Raw genomic sequence first — 24867 nt, forward strand, 5'->3', positions numbered from 1 at the left:
AGTGCACTGTAGTGGGAAGAGTTGGGAGATCTCAGTACAGGCCATCCCTGCAGTCCAGCAGCGTGACCTTGGGAGGGCTGTATAACGTCCTGGAACTCTGTTAAATGAGGAGCAGAGATGGAATGCCTCCTTTTCTAAAACTCTACTTAAAGATTCACTAGCACATTACATGTAGGATAAAGATGTTGGCCTCATTAGTTGGTTAAGGATTAAATGAGTAATTATGGGGGCGCCTGGGTGGCTCAGTGGGTTAAGCCGCTGCCTTCGGCTCAGGTCATGATCTCAGGGTCCTGGGATCGAGTCCCGCATCGGGCTCTCTGCTCAGCAGGGAGCCTGCTTCCTCCTCTCTCTCTCTGCCTGCCTCTCTGCCTACTTGTAATCTCTCTCTGTCAAATCAATAAATAAAATCTTTAAAAAAAAAATAAATGAGTAATTATGTGTGAAATGTGATACATAAGTGAAAAGTGATAAAAATTCTATCTTTTTATGATCTCTCTTTTGGTGGATGGCAGGTGCTCAGATAAGGAAGGGTCTAATTAGAGTAGAATGAGAGGTCTCCTTCCAGCGTTTGTATGTTCTAGCTCTAGTTAATACAAATCCCCAAGTATATCCTTTGTGAAGGAAATGTAATTAATCACTGACTTTGGAGAAGATACTCCCCACCCCCCCACCCCCTTAAGATAAAACCCAGGGGAGATTATCCAGCTCATGTTCTAGTGCTCTTGGATGTGTTTAAAATAAGCTGCAACGATAATTTCACTACCTAGTTTCTACTTGCTGAGTTTCTCCAGAGATACTCTTGCTGGCACTGGTTCCCTAATTTCCTTCCAGGTAAAGCAGAGTGTCACATTTAAGTACAATGTGCCCTGAGCTGGCCATTTTGGTGCTTCTCAGGGTTTGAGACCCGTGGCTTCAAGGGCAGGGGGAACATGGGTACAGCCTGATGCTGCCTGAACCAAGACATTGCTTCATAGACTCCAGCCTGTTTATCACGGGAATTGAGCTTCCTTTAGTTCCAAATAACCTGCTCTTATTTTAATATTTGTTGTGTTTTTTAATGGGGATTTCTAGCATCTTCACATAAAATTGTCGGATATAAGTGCTATATCAGGTGTTTCTGAATGCTCCCCGGCCCTTGTCCCAGGACTCTAGTTGGAAAAAAGGGCCTTAAGAGGCATATATATGTGCAGGGGCTCTTGGGGAGGGGGGTGAGGGAAGTGGAGATGTTCAGAGGAGAGGAGGGGGATGGTTTGATCATCTAATTCTCTGAGTTCCTCCTTTCTTCTGGAAAGCAGCACTCCTGAACTCTCCTGAAACCTGTGTGATAAAGAGGCCTCCGTCACACAGGCCTCTGGGGTCTGCTTGCTTCATGCTTTCTCTTGCTCTTAGAAAAAACTACATGGATCCATGAACTTAATAATAATATGACAGCCTAGCTCTTATAATCCACTTGATCTTGGGCAAATTATTCAACTCTTCTGACCTCAGTTTCCAGATCATAGTATCTATATTGTGAGTCATTACAAGAATTAACCGGGGGTTAGAAGAAAAAGTAAAGCGCTTATTAGCACAGTGCCTCGTAGGTACTAAGTATTCAGTAAGTCCTTGTTATTACGATGGCTCAGGTACTGTTGACGTCTGTAATTAGGGAATCTTTCTTTCCATCCTGCACTGCTTCCCTGAATGCCAGACCCGTACTCGGTACAGTTTGCTAAACACATCCTACAAATGCAGCGTGTTCAGAAAACTCATCATTTCCACCTTCCCCTCAGTCTTTTCTTTTTCTGCTTACGTTTTATATCTAGTGGGACCCCTTCTCCCTCCACCGCCACCCCGCCCCCACATCACCACAAGCCTTTATCCAGACTAGACAGACTTTTGAGTCATTTGTCATCTTTTCCCTGTTCCCACATCAGTTTATTTTGGTCATTAGGTTCTGTATTTTCTACCTCATAAATCTATTTTGAGTGTCTCGTCTTTTCTTTATCCTTGTTGCCACTATCTGAATCAGAGACTTCATTACTGTCTCTCCGAATGCCTGCAGTACCCGCCTGACTTCACGATCCATCCCTGTTCCCCTTTGCAGTTTATTTTCTGTCGTGTCACTCAGATGATCCTGTTAAAATGGACCGCTATCCACATCACTCTCTTGAGTGCTTTCAGTGCTTTCCCCATTGAAACTACGTTCCTTAGATGAGGATGTCCTCCAAGACTCTGACCCATATTCCTCCATGGGTCCTATGTCTGAGCCATAAGATGCAGATCCTCAGAAGCCTCCTGTCTCCAAGCCTCTTGGACCTTCAGACAGGCGTTCCCTCAGTCTGGTGAAGGGAAGCAAAACGTAACACCACCCCCCCTCCCCAAATAGGCTCTAAGCTGGTTATTTATTTATTTAAGATTTTGTTTATTTGATAGCGAGCACAGGTAGGCGGAGCTACAGGCAGAGGGGGAGGGAGAAGCAAGCTCAGTGCTAAGCTGGAAGCCCAATTTGGGGCTTGATTCCAGGACCCTGTGATCCTGACCTGAGCTGAAGGCAGCTGCTTAACTGAGCCCCCAAGGCACTTCCTAAGCTGTGTTTCCTCCAGGGCAGACAGTATCTTATTCTGCCTTGCCCATTTCTGTGTAGCTACTTGTAGCCAATGTCTCCTTCTTGGTAGATTCAGTAAGTCCTTGTTGAATGAATGAGTGAATGAAAACATGAATGAGAAACTCCCGGGTCTGACAGACAGGAATGAAAATCCACTGGGAGAGGAGGAATCATAGTTGTTAATAATGCTTGACCTCATTGCTCTAGTCACCAAGAGCCTTCTGCTGTTTGCTTCATTAGGGCAGTTAGGCAAGGCCTGGGGTATGAACCTGGAACTGAACCCGGGAGAAACTGGACAGTGGAGGAAGCAGGGGAGGTATAAGTTGGCCAAGTTCTCCTTTGTCACAATATATACAAAATGACTCCTTGCATCTAGTCTTAGGACAAGATTTTTTAGAGTAGTACAGAGTAGACAGTATGGGTAAGAATGGTGTGGTTCTGGGACTTTTTTTGTCTTTCCTATTTATAATACATGGTTTACAAATGACTTATCATAAATACAATACATATGGCATAATTATGCAATACACATAATCTCCAAACACAGATGTGAAGTGTAACAACTGGTTTTTCTATGAACACCCACATTGTACATGTAAATAGTATCCCCTCTGTGTGGTTTAGTTAAAGATACGTTTGCCCTTGCTGCAAGTTGCATTTCCAGAAATCAGATTCACTTTCAAAGGACAAAGATTTGGCACTATTGAGGATATTCAAAATAATGAGACATCATGTCTAAAAATAATTCCAAAAGAAGAATTCCAAGAATACTATGAACAATGGTAGCATTGTGATCACAGAGAAATCTTCAGGGACAACTCTTACTTGGAAGTGGTTATTTTGGCATCTCTTTAAAAAAAGACCACACCAGGGGCGCCTGTGTGGCTCAGTCGGTTGAACGGCAGCTTTTGGCTCAGATTATGATCTTCAGCTCAGGTCATCATCCCAGGGTCCTGGGATCGTGCCCTGCATTAGCAGGGAGCCTGCTTCCCACCCACCCCGCCTCCCTCTGCCGCTACCCCCTGCTCTTGCACACATGTGTTCTTTCTTGCTCGCTCTCTCTCATTTCAAGTAAATAAACAAAATCTTAAAAGAAAAAAAAAAACAGACTAAATCCCACCTGATACAATAGGCTTATGACTTGTTTGGAAGGAATTTGGTAGGCCAGGGTGGAGCTGTGTGAGTGTTGTGGCAGTGTTGTGAGTCACAGCCTCCTACCTAGAGACCGTTGATTGGTTAGTGGCTGTGTCCATCTGCTCCTCGATCTACATCCTTATTACTAGTTTGAGGTGCTTATCAGATTCATAGATGACACATCCCTAGAGGGTAGAGTTCACTGATAGAAGAAAGACCCTGAGGGCATGTGGGTGACTCAGTTGGTTAAGCCACTGCCTTCCGCATTGAGCTCCCAGCTCCATGGGGAGTCTGCTTCTCCCTCTGACCTTCTCCCCTCTCATGCTCTCTCTCTCTCTCTCTCAAATAAATAAAAATCTTTAAAGAAAAGAAAGACCCCAAGTCAAAATGATCTTATTAAGGCTTTATTTGTTGTATGACTTTTGACTGTAATTTTACATCTAGAAACTTTATTATAAGGGAACATGCATGAATATATGTGAAGATATAAGAACATTTTTCACAGTGTTTATAATATCAAATAATCAGAAGCAATGCAAATAGTTAATAAATTTTGCATGAAAAGGAATGTTGTCTAGCCACTAAAACTGTGTTGTAAATGGATCATAAATATGAACAATGGGGGTGCCTGAGTGGCTCAGTGGATTAAGCCTCCAACTCCTGATCTCAGCTCATGTCTTGATCTCAGGCTCATGAGTTCAGGTCCTGTGTTGGGGTCAGTGCTGAGCATGGAGCCTACTTAAATAAATATGTATGAGAACAAATAAGTAAATAAGACAGATGACCAGCTGAATTCATGATAAGAGAAACGTGAATTAAAACTACCCTGAGTTACCATTTGCATCCTCATACTGGCAAAAATTTACTCTGGATGATGGTAGGAGTGTTAACTGATAAAATCCCTGTGGAGGCCAATTTGTCAGAATATGTCAGAACTACAAATTTTTACACATACTTCTTAGCCTACAGTTCCATTTTCAACCCTGCATTTTATGGATATATTTACATGAAGATGACATATGTATGAGGTTGTTCACTGAAGCATTGTTATGTAATAGCCAGAGATTGGAAACAGCTCACATGTCCATCAGCAAGAGACTGGCAAAACAAATTATGGTACATTCATCAGTTACGCAGCTGTAGAAAAAGAATGAAAGAGGGCACCTGGGTGGCTCAGTTGGTTAAGCATGTGACTCTTGATCTCAGTTCAGGTCATGAGCTCAGGGTAGTAAGCTCAAGCCCGAAGGGGGTTCTGCTCAGCCTGGCATCTGCTTGAGATTCTCTCTTCCTCTGTATCCTCCCTCTGCTCCCTTGCGCTCACTTGTGCTCTCTTTCTTTCTCAAAATAAATACATCTTCAAAAAAAAAAAAAGAATCAAGGGCACTCTGTACATAGATAGAAAAAGATGTTTAGAGAAAGAAAGGAATAGAACAGTGTATAGTATATGTTACCTTTTATGTAAGAAAGGGGGACATAACAGGCTGTATTTGCTTATGTATGCATAAGGAAATTCTGGAAAGATGCAAAAAAGAAATGAAGAACATTTATTGGAGGGGAGGATTTGGAACGAGATAGATGGAGGCTTAGGATGGAGTGGGGATGTGAATATATCTGTTAAAAGAATAGTTAATGACAATGAAAAATAACTTGTATTTAGTAAGTGGAAAAAAGCGTGTTGAAAATTTTATATATAGTATGATGCAGATTTTATAAAAGAATATGCTCCTGTAAAAGCTCAGAAGGTTGTACACTAAGATGTTCATACTCTGTCTCCCAGTGCTGAGATTACATATTAATCATAATGTTTATCATTTGCTCTCTGGGCTTTTTAAAATTTCCTACAGTCAGCATACATTGTTCTGTAAACAATCTCAACCACCCTAAAAAGTGGTTTTTAAAAAGAAGTCAGGGGTTCGTATTGGGCAGAAATCAACAAGATAAAATAATCAGAATTACTCTAAATTTTTCGGTTTCAAAATCACTTGAAAAAGTGTGGGTCTCTTGGAGAACTAAACATTCCAGCAGAGTCAGGTGACCCCTGTGAGGAATCGGCTCAGATCATTGGCTTGGGTGCAAGCCACAGCCGCTGCCCTCTAAAGCTGTAATCTTGAGATAATCATACGGTACAAGAGGGGAAAAAAAAAAATCAGTGATAAGATAACAGGACTAGAAATACTTTCAGTGTTGAGGTGCTTAGAAATTTGCTATAGGCAGGATTAAATGTTATGAAATAGATACATTTAGATCAATAAAAGTGTGGAATATGAAGTAAGAGGAATAGTCAAATGGTCAGGCATGGCAGAGAGAGGACAAAGATGTGTGCAGACATCAAATAGGTTGTCCGGGGATTGTGTAACCATCTGCTGGAATCTTCAGCCCTGGGGCCTCTGCTCACGATTTGTTCCACTATTCTAGGACAAGAGGAGGACGGAGGCCTTCTGCCACCTCCTTTCCACATTTTATGTTTGAAGTTGCAGCAGTCATATGAAGTAGCACCTAGCACTTTCCCAGAATTCTCTTGGGAGATTTCTTGGGAGAAGGAAGAAGATTCTGGACTCATGGCTTTACAGATCTCAATGTACTAGGACAATGAGCAGAGCAACTGTTAGGTGGTCGTGAGTGTGCAGAGTGCTGTCTCGTGCACTCTCCGTCCATCAGGCTCTGTGCTGTCCCAGTGATACTTCAGCATTCTGTCTTTTTGAGGTCATGTATTTAAGAGCTTGAGTATCTGTAAGGGTGGCACCATGGCTGTCTTGCCTGCCCTAGCGCCTCACCCAGTGCTTGGCCCAAAGCAGATGGACAGTCAGGAAATGAACTTGATTTTCATTTCGCTCTCTGTTGTTTGACGGAAGGAGATGGAAGGCGCCCAGTCCCAGCGCCTGCTTTTCCTTGAATGAAGCCTGCCTTCCCCCTCTTAAGCAAGCGACTCTTCGCTGTGTTCCAGCTTATCGCACAGATGACTGCCAGCCCTGGGTTTTGCCAGTCGTGAGGAAGGTGGAGCAGAAGCTCGCTAATGACAGCAGTCTGAACCATGAGTACCTGCCCATCCTCGGCCTCACTGAGTTCCGGACCTGTGCTTCCCGCCTGGCCCTCGGGGATAACAGCCCAGCTATCCAGGAGAAGCGGGTGAGTTTTGGGAAAAGATGGGCAGTTGGCCCTTGAACAGTGTGGGGGTTGGGGTGCCGACTCTGTCGAAAATCCTTAAATCACTATTGACTCTCCCAAAACTGACCTGCCAATAGGCTACTGGCCGCCTATGGATAACCAGAACACACAACACGTGTTTCATATGTGTTCTTAAAATAAAGAGAGAGAAGAGAAAATGTTACTAAGAAAACCGTAAGGAAGGGAAAATCTATTTCCAATACTGTACTGGGTTTGTTGGGGGGGAAAGTCCAGGTGTATGTGGACCTGCACAATTTAAGCCTGTGTCATTCAGGGTCAACTATATTTTCTTTAGAAACTGCAAAGGTGAGACAGGAGTTTGGTTTAAAGTCTGTTGAAGTGTCCGTGAACAGGGGTTTAAGTAGTGTGAACTGGGTAGCGCATGTGGTAGGGCCGGACAGCAAGCCCAGTGCAGAGCCTGATCTGGGGCTTGATCTCCTGACTCTAGAGATCATGACCTGAGCTGAATTCAGGAGTCCGATGCTTAACTGACTGAGGCACCCAGGCGCCCCCACACCCTGACATTTTATGCAGAATTCTGTGTGTATGTGTTTTTCTGGGGAGAAGGGGATTCAGAAGCCAGGGATAGTGGTAGGGATAGAATTGGGATGTGGACTGAACTTTGGGTAATGAGGCCAGGACTCTGGTTCCCAATTCTGGGAATTAGTGTAGAATAGTATCCCCTGGGGAATTTTACATACACACGTACGGATGGGTACGTGTGCCCCTTCACTCGCTGTTCTACTTGTTCGTTTTTTGTTTTTGTTCTTGTTTTTAAGATTTTATTTATTTGACAGAAAGAGTGCAGGCAGAAGCAAGGAAAGCAGTGGGCAGAGAAGCAGGCTCCCTGCTGAGCAGAGTCTGATGTGGGGCTTGATCTCAGAACCCTGGGATCATGACCTGAGCCAAAGGCAGATGCTTAACCCACTGAGCCACCCGGGCGCCCCGCTCCCTGCCCTTGCCTCCCTGCCCTTGGAGATCCCAGTTCCCCCTTCCTCCCCCCAGTTCCCTTCCCTGCAAGGGTGTAGTTTTAAAAGCTCCCCATGTGACTCCAAAGTGCAGCCAGGGTTGGGAACCGCAAACACAGAGGGAGGAAAAGGAGAGGTATTTTTTTGGAGTAGAGGGAATTTGGGGTCAGGAGGTAAGTGGGTCTAGGCGGAAAAGAGACCTACCTGATTGGAGCTAGGAGCATGTCCAGGCTGATATTGGCACCTTGGACAGGGGAAACCACCTGAAGGTTTGAGCAGAGGAGTTAACCAGTCAAAATGTTCAAAGAAGATAAAGCTGGCAGCCGGGTCGGCAGGGGATGGGCTTGGGATGTTACGATAGCCCAGGTGGTATTGTGCAGTTTAAGGCAGCTGCCCTTACTGCTCCTCTGGGCCAGTGTCGGAGCGAAGCCTTTGTGATGGAAGGGACCACATCTTGGAATCATCTGATTTATTCTCCACATGCTGTTACCCAGATACCCTGTTTAAGCAGGGGAGAAATGCGGGGCACACAGGCCCAGGGTTCTGTCAGGAGGCTGGGAGGTTCTGAGTGAAAGTCCTGGAACTGGGGTTGTGATTAGATAAGTAATTAATGAGTTTCGCTGAAGGAGGGGTTATGATTAGACAAGTAATATGGGTTTCACTGAAGGAGAGTCCTGATGAAGTTTGAGAGTGGAGGACTTAGGCAGCTAGGGTTATCTTGAGAGACACTGAGGATAGATTCGGTGGAATTCATTGTTGATGAAGAAAGTTAGTTTCTGTGTTGGGGACCTTCCTCTAAAACTGTATGTTTCTTACACACTTAGTAATCTTATGACACTTCTTAGAACACTAAACGTCTTGGACAGGTGCTTATTCCTCTGCCCTGTGCTCCCATTTTGGTCATTTACATGGCCTTCCCTCTTAGTCGGCTTCCTCCTATGCTGTGTATTTAATCAGAGAACAAATTTAGATGGCAGTCTGTAAATACTTGAAGGCTTTTTTGGGGGAGGGGTGTGGGGGGATAGTTTAGGATGTTGTCTTGGCATCTGCATCACCCTAGGTCCTGGCTGGTTCTGAGCTCTTGAGTTCTTCCTTTTCCCCTCAGACGTCTTCACCATTCCCAAGCTGCTGTCCTGGTTCAGCCCACCATCCTCTCGTTAGGATTCTTGTGGTAGCCTCTTGCCTCTAGTCTCCTCCCCATTCTATTGGATTCTGCACAGTCCAGGGGCACCTGGGTGGCTCAGTCATTTAGGTGTCTGTCTCAGGGTCCTGGGATGGAGTTGCATCAGGCTCCCTGCTCAGCGGGACATCTGCTTCTCCCCCTTTCTCTCAAATAAAAAAAAATCTTAAAAGATTCTGCACAGTTCAACTAGGAAGATCTTTCATAGCAAAGAAAGCTGATAATCATGTCACCTGCACCTGACCCCACATATGCACACATGGTAGCTCCTCCACTATCTACAGAGCAAATCTAGACTTTGAGCTGGGTGTGTGTTATAATTTGTAGCCAGCTTTCATCCTGTCCTCCAGTGACTCTCAATCCCCAATGTCCCACCCCCCCCCCAGGTTCCTGACATTCCAGGAGACTATGTTGTTCCGGACCTGGCCAAGGGTCACTTCCATGCTGAATCCTTAGCTCTCTCTAGTGAAGCCGAGTTATCACAGGACTTTGTTCATAGCTTAGGAATAACTGTACTTATGTGCTCATTACCATGATGTATAATTTTATGTCTGTCTCCCACAAGATCATGACTTCCCTCAGGGCAGGGATGATGGCTTACCTAATTATCTCCTGTATCTTCAGCACTTAGCTCCTAGCCTGGCATATCAGAGATTCTCAGATGTTTGAATTCAGTCAGTCAGTCAATCAGCAGGTGAGTGCTTACCACTAAAGGTAGGCTAGGCACTGTTCTAGAAGCTGGAGCACAGCAGTGACCAAAAGACCCAGAATCTTCTGCCCTTGCTTACAGTTTTGTGAGGAGAAGCCAACTGTAAATGTAATAGATAAGGTCATGGTAGAGTAGATTAAAAGAATATAAATGCTGTGAAAATAGAGTAGAAGAGGCGTATCAGTAGAAGAGGCTGAGTGTGGGAGTTGGGGTAGATAGGGTTTTTACTAGGGTGGTCATGATGGAAATAGAAAAGACGTTTCAGCCAAAACTTTTTTTAAAAGATTGATTTATTTGGGGGAGAGAACAAGTACAGAGGGGAGGGGCAGAGGGAAAAGGAGGTAGAGAGAGTCTTTTAAAAAAAAAAAAAAATTATTTATTTATTTATTTATTTAATTTATTTATTTGACAGAGATCACAAGTAGGCAGAGCGGCAGGTGGGGGTTGGGGGGAAGCAGGCTCCCTGATGAGCAGAGAGCCCGTGTGGGGCCAGATCCCAGGACCCTGAGGTCATGACCTGAGCCGAAGGCAGAGGCTTAACGCACGGAGTGACCCAAGTGCCCCAGAGGCAGAGAGAGTCTTAAGCAGACTCTTTGCTGAGCGTGGAGCCCAATGTGGGGCTTGAGCTCATGACCCTGAGATCATGATTGGACACTTATCCAACTATGCCACCCCGGTGTCCCTCAGCCAAAACTTGAAGGAGATGCAGCATAGGTGAATGAACAGACCAGAAAACAATCTGTAATCTTGTCTTCCCTTAGATTTGTCTTCTCTAGATTTAACTTTACCAGGTTCATGAACCATTTTGAGGAGAACTGCGTCTTACTCCTTTCTATTTTCAGACCTTAGGATCCAGACCATATGTCATTTTTCACGTCGTGCGTTGTAGTATTTCAGCTTCGGAAATTCCTGAGTCACCATTCGCAGGAGGGCTTGTGGGCTATGTGATGCCATCCCAGGTCCTCACTTTGACTGTCACCTCTGGGAGGCTTAGGGCTTTTGTTGTGGCTCATCCTTTCAATGCTTTGCCCATGTTAGCACCCTGTGCCAGAGACCGTGTGAACTCCTAGGCATACCCAGGTTCATGCGCCATGGTCTTGGCCATAAGCAGCTTCTGGTCTGCTCCCCTGCTCCTCACAGTGTAGTTCTCACATTGGCAAACTGTGGTCTTGGACAAGTGTTAATCGTGTCCAGCAGGAATTTCTTCCTGGCCATGTAGCTAAAGTGGGAGTGTAGACTACCTCTGGCATCATGCACACTGTGTGTTACTGGATTTTTCTGGTTCTGGACACTTGCCCAGGGCTAGTTGCCTGGCTCCTTTGGAACTTCGCACTTGTTTCCTTCATCCCAAATGCAGGCCTTACTTGGGTTGTAGAACAGTTTGCCAAAATTCAAGTCACAGAATGACCAGATTGATACATTATTGGTTCACCCCAAATATTTCTCTTTTCATTGCTGATATAGTTTGTGTTTCACTGAAGCCATGCTGTCTGTGTTCAGCATATTTTTAGGGAATGATAATTTCTTGAGAATTTGATGTCCAGGGTCATACACGTCATGAATGTTAAGGATTAGGTCAGTGTCTCTGAAGTGGGTTTATTTCTTCTAAACATGTTTTCAATCTAGTCTGTTGACCTTCTGACTTTGCATTTTGAAGTGGGAGAGAAAGGAAATAAAAGATGATACCTGGGAATGTTTGCACTAATGTCCGCATACACCTGTCACGTATCCATGATAACTGAAAACGAGGTTCAAGGGGACCCTTGCTCATTTGTATAAAAATATCAACATTCCAGAATTGCTTAGGTGTCTGAAATGTGAAATCATGAATAAAGTTGACATTCAACTTAGCTGGTGACAAATCCATGAAAAATAAATGCGCATAAGGCTTAACATCAACTCGGTGTAATGATTTATATGAAGAATCCAGATAGATGACATGTGGAAGCAAGACCTTGAAAGGAGGAGTGCTTGGATGGCTCAGTTGAGCATCTGCCTTCAGCTCGGGTCATGATCTCGGGGTCCTGGGATCAAGCTCCATGTGGGCCTTCTGGCTCCGCGGGGAGTCTGCTTCTCCCTCTTCCTCTGCATGTGCGCACTCTCTCTCTAATAAATAAATAAAATCTTTTAAAAAAAGATCTGGAAAGTAATGGGAGAGCCAGAAGGAGAGGCACGCTGGTGTGCCTAGCCTGCCGGGCACTGGCCATTCACAGCCAGTCCGCTGTCTTGGCTCACCTACAGCGTGCGACCCTGCACAGCTCCTTCCCCTGAGTGCCCACTTGGCTTCGGTTTCACGCTGCAGCAGTGTTCCTTCACAGACGTCAGACCTCTGAATACAAATAGAACGCTGGGGAGGAGTAACAAATGGTGGTAATTGGGAGCACTGCCTCGTTCCTGGCTTCAAGAGGATTTCTGCCAAGGATTCACTGTTCATCATGAAGCTGACTTACTCATCACGGCTGAATGAATTTCTCCTGTTATTTTCAAGAAGTTCCATTATCTCCCGTTTCACTAAGCATCAAAATCAGGAATAGCTATGCTTTTAATCTGTTACGAAGATCATTTGGGTTTTCTCTACCTGGCGGCCTGACACTTTTTTTTTTTTTCAAGTAGGCTCTCTGCTCAGTGTGGCGCACAGGTCAGGACTTGAACTCCGCCACCCTGAGATCAAAATCTGAGCTGAGATCAAGAGTCACTTGCGTAACTGACTGAGCTGCCCAGACACCCAGCATGATACATTTTATACTATATTTCTTAATAATGCACTCATGGGCTGACTGTCACTTGAGGAAGGGGGTATTTTTTAGTGTACTGTTGGATTTGTGCTGTTCATTAATCTTTGGAAATTGAGTATCAGTATTCATGAATGAGCTCAGTCTCCCCTTTTTCCATTTTTTCCCCCTTTGTTATCTTTTAGCATCACTGTTTAATTTTTTTAAAATTTTAGAAGTTTTTCTTCTTGGTCTAGGAAGGTTTTTTTAAGACCATTCTTATTGTAGAAAATTTCTAATATTTACAAAAGTAGGTAGTGAAGTGTGATGAACAAACCTGGTTGAATCCGTCACCCAGCTTCAACAGTGACCACCCCCACTGCCCAACCTGTGCCAAAGGCAAATTACTTTACAGCAAATCCCAGACAGCTAAATACATTTTAGAATTTATTTTAAAATTTGGTAAATAATGCATGAATATATTTTCCTTAATTTAAAAAACAACTTCTAGAGTAGGTCAGAGTCCCCTCACCCTCTACCCCCTTGTAGGACCCTCCCTGAAGGTTGCCACTGTTGCTGGGTTGGTGTGCCCTTCCTTTTATTTAGATAGACTTTCTCAGATGATCCTTTTCTTTCTCCTTAGTCCTTTAGATGTATTGAGCAGTGTAGGCCATTTCTCTGCCGAAAGAGGCCAAAGCCTGCTGAGAATTGCGAGAGGGCAGGCTGGGAGGCGTATAGGTGGAGGAGCGTAACCAGGGCGGGTGACTGGGACTGAAGCAAGATGGCCGCCTGCATTCATTTCCAGCTCTGCGGCTCCTGGGTTTTCTGCCACTCCTAGCCTTTTGCAGACCACTTCTCTGAATTGATTTTTTTGTGTGTGAGTTGGGGGATTAGGACTTACTTTGGAAAGTTGTATAAGAGTCAAATGTGTGAAGGTCTTCCGTAAATGGGAATGCCTAGGATCCTATCATTGCCCATGTGAGGTCATTTTGAGATGCTTGGAAGTTAAGGAAGGAAATCCTCACAGGTCACCTTTGTTAGGACATATTTCTCTGGGCTTTGTAGCAGTGAGTATTAAAGATTGAGGTCACTGGCAAACCAAAGACAGTATTTCACAGGCTCCTGCTGGAGGCATAAATTCTGATCTTGGGTTAGGTGCTGCTGAAGGGATGGGTTTGCCTTCCAGATGGACAAACTCGAATGTGGCCTGGGTGTGTCCTCAACCTGTGTTCAGTTGGGAAGCTCTCCCCAGAGTTAGATTCCCAGACTTCCTGGATTAAAGAACTCGACTTAGTGCTCAGGGGATGCTTACTGAGCAAACTGTTCACTTCTAATCAGCTCAGTGTCCTTGTTTGTATGCATGGGCAAATCATAGCATCTCTGTGTGTAGTGTGAGCTTTTCCATAAGAGAATGTTTAATGGGCTTAGCTTGGGGGCACCTGGGTGGCTTAGTAGGTTAAGCCTCTGCCTTCAGCTCAGGTCATGATCCCAGGGTCCTGGGATCAAGCCCTGCATCTCCCTCTCTCTCTGCTTGCTTGTGATCTCTGTCAAGTAAATAAATAAAATCTTTTAAAAATAAATAAATAAGGGTGCCTGGGTGGCTCAGTGGGTTAAGCCTCTGCCTTCGGCTCAGGTCATGATCTCAGGGTCCTGGGATTGAGCCCCGCATCGGACTCTATGCTCAGCCGGGAGCCTGCTTCCTCCTCCTCTCCGTCTGCCTCTCTGTCGAATAAATAAATAAAATCTTTTTAAAAAAGAAAGAAAGAAAGAAAAATAAATAAATAAATAAAGGGCTTAGCACAGAGCGGGCACAAAGTCAGTGCTCATTACCACAGTTCTCCTGATAAACATCTGACTTCGCCACTAACCAGCCAGTGACCCTGCTGCTGCTTCTCTTTCAGGTTGGAGGTGTGCAGTCTCTAGGGGGGACAGGGGCACTCCGAATTGGAGCCGAGTTCTTAGCCCGATGGTACAATGGAACGAACAACAAGGACACGCCTGTCTATGTGTCCTCACCAACCTGGGGTGAGTCCTTGAGCTACAGAGAGAGGAGAGACAGAGGAGTGGGGGGAATGACCCTCGTGACTCTCACTGTTGATGCAGAAATGTAACCCAGCCCCTGAATCCGCTGACATTTGGGAACGTCTGGAGCAGTGGATTATGGCACTATGCTCCGGGCCAGGTTAGGAATCCTTGTTCTCAAGACTCATGTTTTAGCCCGTGTTGAAACTTCCCTGAGAAGGCAGAAAGTGTGGAAATAGGAAGTCCCACCATGGTAGGATGGAAGTTTAACATGACTGACTGGTTGAACTTGTTCTTGGTGGTTACAGTCATTCTTTTAAGTCTTTGTTGCTCACCTCGTTTTAACCCAGTGAATGCTGAGCCTATGAGGGCCCCAGCAGCTGATGTGTGTCCCTTCCAGTTAGGACTCTGTGTGTGTCAGGTCGTTTAACGTTTCACTCTTTTGCTTACAGAGAATCATAACGGTGTGTTTTCTGCTGCTGGATTTAAAGACATTCGGTCCTATCACTATTGGGATGCAGCGAAGAGAGGACTCGATCTCCAAGGTTTCCTGAATGATCTGGAGGTGGGCAATTAAGATGAAAAGTAAACAGAACCCCATGGTGTCAGGAGGAGCAGGGAAAGGTCTTTGGATTATTCGGTAAGGGAAAGTCTGAAACGGCCCTACTCAAAACAAAATGGTGGTTTCTGAGTTAGCACATGAGGAAGAAATATGCTGCCCCTTGCCCTGTGTGTCACTGACGCTGACCCTGGGTGTTCTGCTAGCGTCGGAGCTGACGTAGCTTCCTTCCCCTCAGAGTGCCCCTGAGTTCTCCATCTTTGTCCTCCATGCCTGTGCTCACAACCCAACTGGGACTGACCCAACTCCGGAGCAGTGGAAGCAGATTGCATCCGTCATGAAGGTAACTGCACTTTCCGAGCATCTCTTGAGAAATTGTATTATTTTTTTTAATGTATTCAAAAGCAATACCTGTGTACAGAAGAGTTTGGAAAATGGAGAAAAGCCCATAGAAGAAAAGGATTAACTGAAAGCTACTGTTACTATTTTGGTATATAGAACATTGTTTTTTTGTTTTCTTTTTAAATAGTTACACATGTAAGTACATTTCTTCCACAAAGATGGCATCATTTTATCTGTTTGTAACATACTTTGTCTTTCATTGGCATTCCTTCACATGTCATTTTAAGTTCTGTAGCACAGTTCCCCTGCGTGGCTGTGTCATATTAATGATTGATTAAATCAGTCGATGGACATTGAGATCTCAGGTTTCTTGTTCTTCTGAACAATTATATATAGGACTCCCTTTTATAATTTCTTTGGGATAACTTTCTAGGTTGGGATTTCTAGCTCAGAGTGCGTGTATTCTTATTTAACATGTTTAAAGAATACTCACTGAGAAACTGTTACGTGCCAGGCACCAAGTAGGGTATAAGAGTGAGCAGAGCGGAGATGGTCCCTGCCCTCAGAGAGCATCCAGCCTGTCTGGGGAGACAGCTAAGTACTGTGGCTATGTTGAAGGGGTCACGTGGAGGAACGTAGCACAGACTTCAGGAGTGTGTGCACGTGTATGCATGTGTGTGCACGTGTGTGCAGTAGTGGCAGAAGCTGTCATGTTGAAACTTGAAGGATGAGGACAGGTGGGGGTTGGCAGGAATGGAGTGTTCCCTACAGAGAGAGGAGTGTGATCAGTGCCCAAGGCAGAAGTCACGGCCCATTTAAGGTATTGGAAGTAATTCTCAGTATAGCCTCGAGTTCTACGGTGAGTGAGTGAGAGGTAAATGGGAGCCAGATCCTGTGCTGAGGCATTGGACTTCATTTGGAGGGCGTGGGGGAGCCACTGAAAAACTTTGATGCCATCAGAACTTTGTGGTCTTCAGGCTACGTAGCAGGGAGTGGATCAGAGGGAGGCAAGATGAGACAGGCCCAGAGAGCAGTGAGGAGGCTGGTGCCACGATCCGCATGGGAGCTGACTGGGAGCTGAGTGTGGGCGGTGGCAGGGGTAGACCTGAAAGGAGTCTCGGGCTCCGGGGAAATGGGTTGATAGGAACTGGGATGTGGTTGGCCGTAGCCGGATGCGAAGGCTACCAGAGGAGGAGTGAAGGACACACCCTGGCCCCTGGCTTGGACAGTTGGGGGCGTAGAAGTGGTGTCCACTCAGAGCACGAGCCCAGTATGAGGGCAAGCTCAACTGTGGGGAGTCCCATGAGGAGGTCGGAGGGGATGAGAGTAGGGACTCTGAGGTCTCCTTTGTCTTGAGTGCCTGCTAGACTAGCCCCGAATCGTTGGGGAGTTCTGGGGAGACCCAGCTGACCGAGCTTACCACACCAGGAATTCAGAGGGAAGACCCGGCCAACACAGGACACTACCTCCATGTCTCACTAATAAGTCCAGTTGGCAGAGCGGCATTGTGATGCCCTAGGACAACAATAATTGTTAGATTTGTTGGTGTTAAGCTGAACAGAGAAACAGATGTAAAGTGGTGGCTGAATGCAAAAAGGGAGAGTGAGAAGAAATGGGCAGTGTTAGGGATTCTGTGCGGGCACCAGCTGGGGAAGGAAGGCTGGTGTCTGAGGTTGGTTCCAGAAGGATCTCCTGCCCTGACTCGCTTTCCTTCCTCGCAGCGCCGGTTTCTTTTCCCCTTCTTTGACTCAGCCTATCAGGGCTTTGCATCTGGAGACCTAGAGAAAGATGCCTGGGCCGTTCGCTATTTCGTGTCTGAAGGATTTGAGCTCTTCTGCGCTCAGTCCTTCTCCAAGAACTTCGGGCTCTACAGTGAGTGCTCTCCTGAGTTTCAGCCTTGCCCTACCCCACCTGCCTTGGTGCCCCGAGCTGACTCTCCTCCCTCCCTTTAGATGAGCGAGTGGGCAATCTGACCGTGGTTGCAAAAGATCCTGATAGCATCCTGCGGGTCCTTTCCCAGATGGAGAAGATTGTGCGAATTACTTGGTCCAACCCCCCTGCTCAGGGCGCACGGATTGTGGCCTGTACCCTCTCTAATCCTGAGCTCTTTAAGGAATGGTAAGGGGCGCAGAGCCTGATGGGTGAGGTTTGGGAATGGAGAACAGAACATTTAACTCTCCCTTTGATTTTGGCAGAGGCAGGACAATTATTGAGTTTTAGGTACTTCTGTAAAATGAGGCTGGCACCTACTCCCACAGCTGAGGCCCAGAGGAGGAAGCATTGAGGAATGGGGCATTTCCCCCTGCCCTCCCAGTACTATGCTTCCTCCCCTGACTGTTGGGAAACAAACGAAGGAATTCCTGATAGAACAGGTGACCTAGCTGCAAATCAGTGGGACAGTCTGGGGACTCTTCATCCTTATTTGATTTGCATATATTTTGCCTCATTTTGAAACAGTAACTTTTATATAGTAACTAAATCTACAGTCTGCTTCATTATCCCCGTCTGGGTCAGTGCTTAGGTGAATTCTGGGTTAAAACATGAGTGGTATTGCCAGTAGACCCAAGACGAGCACTAAATTCCATCAGAAGCTCCTTCCTTCTGCCTGGTAAGTGTCTCTCTGGCCTGCTTGTCCACCCATCCGGGCACCTACATACTACCAAGGGCAGGTTGTAATCTCATTTTCAGTGTATAGATTACATTACATTTCTTAAATCTATATGCTTCCGTGAGCCATCTGTCTGCCCTGTCTGGATTGATACTTATATTGCTGTCCACTCAGGACAGGTAATGTGAAGACAATGGCTGACCGGATTCTGACCATGAGATCTGAACTCAGGGCACGCTTAGAAGCCCTCAAGACGCCTGGAACCTGGAACCACATCACTGAACAAATTGGAATGTTCAGCTTCACTGGCTTGAACCGTAAGTGTCCCCCAACCACCTCAAATGCTCGCTCTTGGACACAGCCCTTCTCTCTGTGCTCTTGGGTTTGACTCCTTTAGCTGTCACCTCTTTGGTCCGCCATAAACTTGGGCCAGAACAAGTTTGGTTTTCTTTTTTTTTTCTTTTCAAGTTCAGTTTTCTTTGTTTGTTTGTTTATTTGTTTTTTATTTTTTAGGCAGAGTGAGCACAGGCAGGCAGAGTGGCAGGCAGAGGCAGAGGCAGAAGCAGAAGTAGGCTTTCCGCTGAGCAAGGAGCCCGATGTGGGACTCGATTCCAGGACGCTGGGATCATGACCTGAGCTGAAGGCAGCCGCTCAACCAACTGAGCCACCCAGGCGTCCCTCAAGTTCAGTTTTCTTAGTGAAAACCTGCTGACCCATAATGAGGATATTTTCGTTTTTGTGGGTTGGGAAGTAACAGGATTTGTAGCCCGGAGACTTGCTTCATGAAAGGTCTCTCATAAATAAATGCTCGGGTGCCTTTTGGCTTTTCCTTAATCCTAAGTATAATTATTACAGCTCCTTATTCAGGGACCTAATTTCTTAACAGGTCTTTCCTAGTCTCTAAGCATTGCCATGAAAGAAGAGGTTACAGAGTATCTATTTCATAAATAAGAACTTAGATTGGTAGTTGGAATTGAGAGCCCTTTGAAAGTCTATGTGTGATCTTGGTCAGCCATCAGTGGGGCTTATTAGCAATCAGTTGTCCTTCTGATGACAGGATTCATTCACTTAATAAGTAATTCCTGAGCACCTACTGGCCAAGCCACAGGTCACCTGGTGCTGATGTGGCCATTCGCCTGGGTGTGGAGCTTGTGTCCATGTGGTTCTAGGGACAGTTTGTGCCTGGCATGGGTAAGTCAGTGGAACATGAGAGGTGCTGGGTAGCACAGGCAACCCTGGTTTACTGGAAGGAAGGAAATACAAGGAAATACAAGAAAGGTGGCGGCAACTGCGTATAACTAGACCCCTAGGAAGACTTTGGGGTAAAATGAGGCTTCCCGAAAAGTAAAGGGATGGCTCAGTTAGCCATAGGTGTACTTGGGATTCTGGAATAGGGCATTAGTTCACTTAAATAAGTAAAATCATCCTTTATCATTTTTAAGACTATTAAGTATAATGGAAATGGTATTTAGGAGTAATACTCTCAAAGCTCACAAGGTGGGGATGTCTCCCTATAAAATACCCATATTATCCACTCTCAGAGTAGGAAGTTAGTTTTATTATGAATTAAAAAATGGTGAGAACAGACCTGTGCCTATAACACATAAGTGACATTTTTAGCACCTGGCGCTATTTATCCTTTTTAAAAACGTGTTTTGTTTTGTTTGGTTTTTCCCTCCCAACATTTTATGAGGAAGAATTTTAAAATAGAACAGTTGCAGGGATTGTACCCACCATCTTGGTTGTACCGTGCTCCTGCTGTGGTGCTCCCTGATGGCACTCTGTCCTTCAGAACGGGTTGGCAGCATGTCGTCTGTGTTCTGCTCTGGCAGATCTGTGAAGCCCCTAAAATGATATTTGAAAAATTATGTATGTGTGTATTGGCCTTTTTCTAGGGAGAGAGTCTATAAATTTAGCTTCTGAACTGTGATGCTCCCCTCCCTTGATGAAAGGAGAGAAGTTTCATTTTCATTAAAAAAAAAGACAGGGCTGGGAATCCTGGCTGGCTCAGTGGTGGAGCATGCAACTCTGGGTCTCGAGGTTGTGAGTTTGAACCCTACACTGGGTGTAGAGATTACTTAACAATAAAAAAAAATTTTTTTAAGATTTTATTTATTTGACAGACACAGCGAGAGCGGGAACACAAGCAGGTGGAAGGGGAGAAGGAGAAGCAGGCTTCCTGCCGAGCAGGAGCCGGATGTGATATGGGGCTCGATCCCAGGACTCTGGGATCATGACCTGAGCCAAAGGCAGATGCCTAAGGACTGAGCCATCCAGTGCCCCTTAGCAATAAAATCTTAAAAACAAAGACACAAAAACAAGGTTGGACCTCTGGATCCACTTCTGCCAGTGGGCGTCCGGCTTTACAAATAGTGGTGGCTCTGATGGTGTGTGAGGTTGGGCCTTGTGTCCTTGCCTGACTGTAGTTCACACACCTCAGTGCTGTCCAGGGTGACTTCTGAAGATGACCTTGCTTTGGTAGCACTGGGTACAGAGTCCAGATTTTACGTTTTCCATACAAAGGCCGCTTAGCCTCGTGGCTAAGAGCTCAGACTTAGGAGTTAACACTGCCTGCCTTGAAAGCCCAGACCCATTGCTGACTAGCTGTCTGACATTGAGAAGCTCTTCTAACTTCCCTCTGCATAACTGAATTAATATGAAGTGTAGAATACTGCCTGGCACATAGTGTTTACTTCTGATTATTTTTTTATTAAATTATTTAAAAATAAATTAGTTGCCCAACATACAGTACACCATTAGTTTCATATTTGGTGTTCAGTAGTTCATCAGTTGCGTATAACCCAGTGCTTATCACATCGTGTGCCCTCCTTAGTGCCCATCACCCAGTTACCCTGTTCTCCTCAACCTCCCCTCCAGCAACCCTCAGTTTGTTTCCCATAGTTAAGAGACTCTTCATGGTTTGTCCCCCTCTGATGACTTCCCATTCAGTTTTCCCTTCCTTCCCCTATGATTCTCTGTACTGTTCCTTACATTCCACAAAGGAATGAAACCATACAATTGTCTTTCTCTGATTGACTTATTCACTCAACATACCCTCCAGTTCCATCCATGTCAAGGTAAATGGTAAGTATTCATCCCTTCTGATGGCTGATTAATACTCCATTGTATCTATAAACCAAATCATCTTTAGCTATTCGTCTTTCCATGGACATCTTGGCTCTTTTTATTGTTTGGCTATTATGGACATTGCTGCCATCAACATTGGGGTGTGGGTGCCCCTTCAGATCACTACATTTGTATTTTGGGTTAAATACCTAGTAGTGCAATTGCTGGGTGGGTAGCTCTGTTTGTAACTTCTTGGCAAACCTCTGTCTGTTTTCCAGAAGGACTGTACCAGCATTCCCACTAACCGTGTAGAAGGTTCCTTTCTTGTTTCCTGTCTTGTTAATTTTAGCCCTTCCAACTGGTCTGGGGTGGTATCTCACTGTGGTTTTGATGTGTAATTCCCTGATGCTGAGTGATGTTGATCATTTTTTCATGTGTGTGTTGGCCATTTGAATGTTTTCTTTGGAGAAATGTATGTTCCTGTCTTCTGCCCATTTCTTGATTGGATTATTTGTTCTTTGGGTGTTGAGTTTGATAAGTTCTTTGTCGATTTTGGATTCTAGCTCTTCATCTGATATGTCATTTGCAAATAGCTTCCCCCATTCTTTGGGTTATCTTTTGGTGGTTTCCTTTGTTGTGCAAAAGCTTTTTACCTTGATGAAGTCATTTTAGTACATTTTTGCCTTTGTTTCCCTTGCTTTTGGAGACCTGACTAGCAAGAAGTTGCTGTGGCTGAGGTTGAAGAGATTGCTGCCTGTGTTTTCCCCTAGGATTTTGATGGATTCCTTTCTCACATACAGGTCTTTCATCCATTTTTATTCTATTTTTGTGTGTGGTATAAGGAAATGGCTCCAGGGGCACCTGGGTGGCTCAGTGGGTTGGGCCGCTGCCTTCGGCTCAGGTCGTGATCTCTCATCCCGGGATCGAGCCCCGCATCGGGCTCTCTGCTCGGCAGGGAGCCTGCTTCCTCCTCTCTCTCTCTCTGCCTGCCTCTCTGCCTACTTGTGATCTCTCTCTGTCAAATAAATAAATAAAATCTTTAAAAAAAAAAAAAAAAAAAAAAAAAAAGGAAATGGCTCCATTTTATTCTTCTGCATGGGGCTGTCCAATTTTCCCAACACCATTTGTTGAAGAGGCTATATTTTCCACTGGACAGTCTTTCCTGCTTTGTTGAAAATTAGTTGACCATAGAGTTGGGGGTCCATTTCTGGGCTCTCTATTCTGTTCCATTGATCTATGTGTCTGTTTTGTGCCAGTACCATACTGTCTTGATGATGACAGCTTTGTAATAGAGCTTGAAGTCTGGCATTTTGATGCCACCAGCTTTGGGGTTTTTTGTTTGTTTGTTTTTTTCTTTTTTTTCCCCAACATTCCTTTGGCTATTTGGGGTCTTTTCTGGTTCCATACAAATTTTTAGGATTATTTGTTGCAGCTCTGTGAAGAATGTCGATGGTGTTTTGATAGGGATTGCATTGAACATGCAGATTGGGTAGCATAGACATTTTAACAATATTTATTCTTCTAATCTGTGATCATGGAATGTTTTTCCATTTCTTTGTGTCTTCCTTGATTTCTTTCATAAGTGTTCTGCAGTTTTTAGAATACAGATCTTTTACCTCTTTGGTTAGGTTTATTCCGAGGTCTCTGATGGTTTTTGGTGCAGTTGTTAATGGGATCGATTCCTTAATTTCTCTTTTTTCTGTCTCACTGGTAGTGTATAGCGATGCAACTGACTTTTGTACATTGATTTTATATCCTGCCACTTCACCGAACGCCTGTATGAGTTCTAGCAATTTTGGGGTGGAGTCTTTTGGGTTTTCCACCTAAAGTATGTCATCTGCAAAGAGTGAGAGTTTGATTTATTCTTTGCCATTTTGAATGCCTTTTATTTCTTTTTGTTGTCTGATTGCTGAGGCTAGGACTTCTAGTACTATGTTGAAAAACAGTGGTAAGAGTGGGCATCGCTGTCATGTTCCTGACTTTAGGGGAAAAGCTATCAGTTTTTCCCCCTTGAGAATGATACTCACCCTGGGCTTTTTGTCTATCACTTTTGATACTGAGGTATGTTCCCTCTATACCTACACTGTGGAGAGTTTTAATCAAGAAAGGATACTGTATTTTGTCAAAGGCATTTTCTCCATCAATTGAGAGAGTCTCATGGCTCTTGTCCTTTCTTTCATTAATATGATGTACCATATTGATTGATTTGCAAATGTTGAACCATCCTTGCAGCCCAGGAATAAATGTTACTTGCTTGTGGTGAGTAATCCTTTTAATGTACAGTTGGAGCCTACTGGCAAGTATCTTGGTGAGAGTTTTGGCATCCATATTCATCAGGGATATTGGTCTGTAATTCTCCTTTTTGTAGGGCATCTTTGTTTGGTTTCAAGGTAATGCTGGGCTCAGAGAATGATCTGGAAGTTTGCCTTCCCTTTCCATTTTCTGAAACAGCTCCAGAAGAATAGGTATTATTTAAATGTTTGGAAGGGAGGGGTGCCTGGGTGGCTCAATTGTTAAGCATCTGCTTTTGGCTCAGGTCATGGTCCCAGGGTCCTGGGATCAAGCCCCACATTGGGCTCCCTGCTCTTTTTTTTTTTTTTTTTTAGAGAGAGAGCGCGAGTGAGCACAGGCAGACAGAGCGGCAGGCAGAGGCAAAGGGAGAAGCAGTCTCCTGCCAAGCTAGGAGCCCGATGTGGGACTCCATCCCAGGACACTGGGATCATGACCTGTGCCGAAGGCAGCTGCTTAACCAACTGAGCCACCCAGACGTCCTTGGGCTCCCTGCTCTGCAAAAGGCCTGCTTCTCCCTCCCTCACTCCTCCTGCTTGTGTTCTCTCTCTCTTGCTGTGTCTCTCTGTTAAATAAATAAATAAAATCTTGAATGAATGAATGAATGAATGAATGAATGTTTGATAGAATTACCTGGGGAAGCTGTGTGAACCTGGACTCATTTGTTGGGAGATTTTTGATTACTGCTTCAACTGCCTTGCTGGTTATGGGTCTGTTCAGGTTTTCTGTTTTTTCAGTTTTGGTAGTTTATATTTTTCCAGGAAAGCATCTATTTCTTCCATATTGCCTAATTTGTAGGCAGACAGTTGCTCCTAATATGTTGTTAACATTGTTGGTATTTCCTTCATGTTGGTCGTGATCTCTCCTCTTTCAGTCATGATTTTATTAGTTTGGGTTCTCTCTCTCTCTCTCTCTCCTTTTTTGATACTCTGGATAGGGGTTTATTGGTCTTACTAATTCTTTCAGAGAACCAACTTCTAGATTTATTGATCTGTTCTGCTCTTCTTTTGGTTTCTGTTTCATTGATTTCTGCTATAATCTGTATTATTTAATCTTTATTTGCTGTCCTTTCTCCAGCTCCTTTAGGTGTATGGTTAGCTTGTGTATTTGAGATTTTTTTTTTTTGGAGAAAGGCTTATATGGCTATATACTCCTTCTTAGAACCGCCTTTGCTATATCTCAAAGATTTTGAAAGGTTGTGTTTCATTTTCATTTGTTTCCATAAGTTTTTAAAATTCCAATTTCCTAGTTAACCCCTTCATTCTTTAGTCAGATACTCTTCAATCCCAAATGTTTGAATTCCTTCCAATTTGCCTCTTGTGACGGATTTCAAGTTTTAAAGCACTGTGGTCTGAAAATATGCAGGGAACAACCCCAGTTTGTAAGTACTGGTTGAGACCTGATTTGTGACCCAGTATGTGAACTATCCTGGAGAATGTTCCATATGTACTCAGGAAGAATATGTATTCTTTTGCTTTAAGATGGAATGCTCTTATGTGTGAAGTCCATCTGGTCCAGTGGGTCACT

At 44.6% G+C, this 24867-nt stretch overlaps 1 protein-coding gene across 1 annotated transcript in view; it reads left to right on the top strand.

Moving 5' to 3' along the window:
* The window catches only part of GOT1 (glutamic-oxaloacetic transaminase 1), a 30019-nt gene that overhangs the window by 2192 nt on the left and 2960 nt on the right, over positions 1–24867 (top strand). Inside the window, exons 2-8 of the mRNA XM_004749513.2 lie at positions 6666–6847; positions 14356–14479; positions 14929–15041; positions 15274–15378; positions 17099–17249; positions 17330–17495; positions 18160–18302. Coding sequence (XP_004749570.1) covers positions 6666–6847; positions 14356–14479; positions 14929–15041; positions 15274–15378; positions 17099–17249; positions 17330–17495; positions 18160–18302 — 984 coding nt within the window. The remainder of the gene's footprint in view (positions 1–6665; positions 6848–14355; positions 14480–14928; positions 15042–15273; positions 15379–17098; positions 17250–17329; positions 17496–18159; positions 18303–24867) is intronic.

Source organism: Mustela putorius, unplaced genomic scaffold (genome assembly GCF_011764305.1).
Source record: "Mustela putorius furo isolate JIRA1106 unplaced genomic scaffold, ASM1176430v1.1 tig00003909_pilon_pilon_pilon, whole genome shotgun sequence".
Lineage (NCBI taxonomy): Eukaryota > Metazoa > Chordata > Mammalia > Carnivora > Mustelidae > Mustela > Mustela putorius.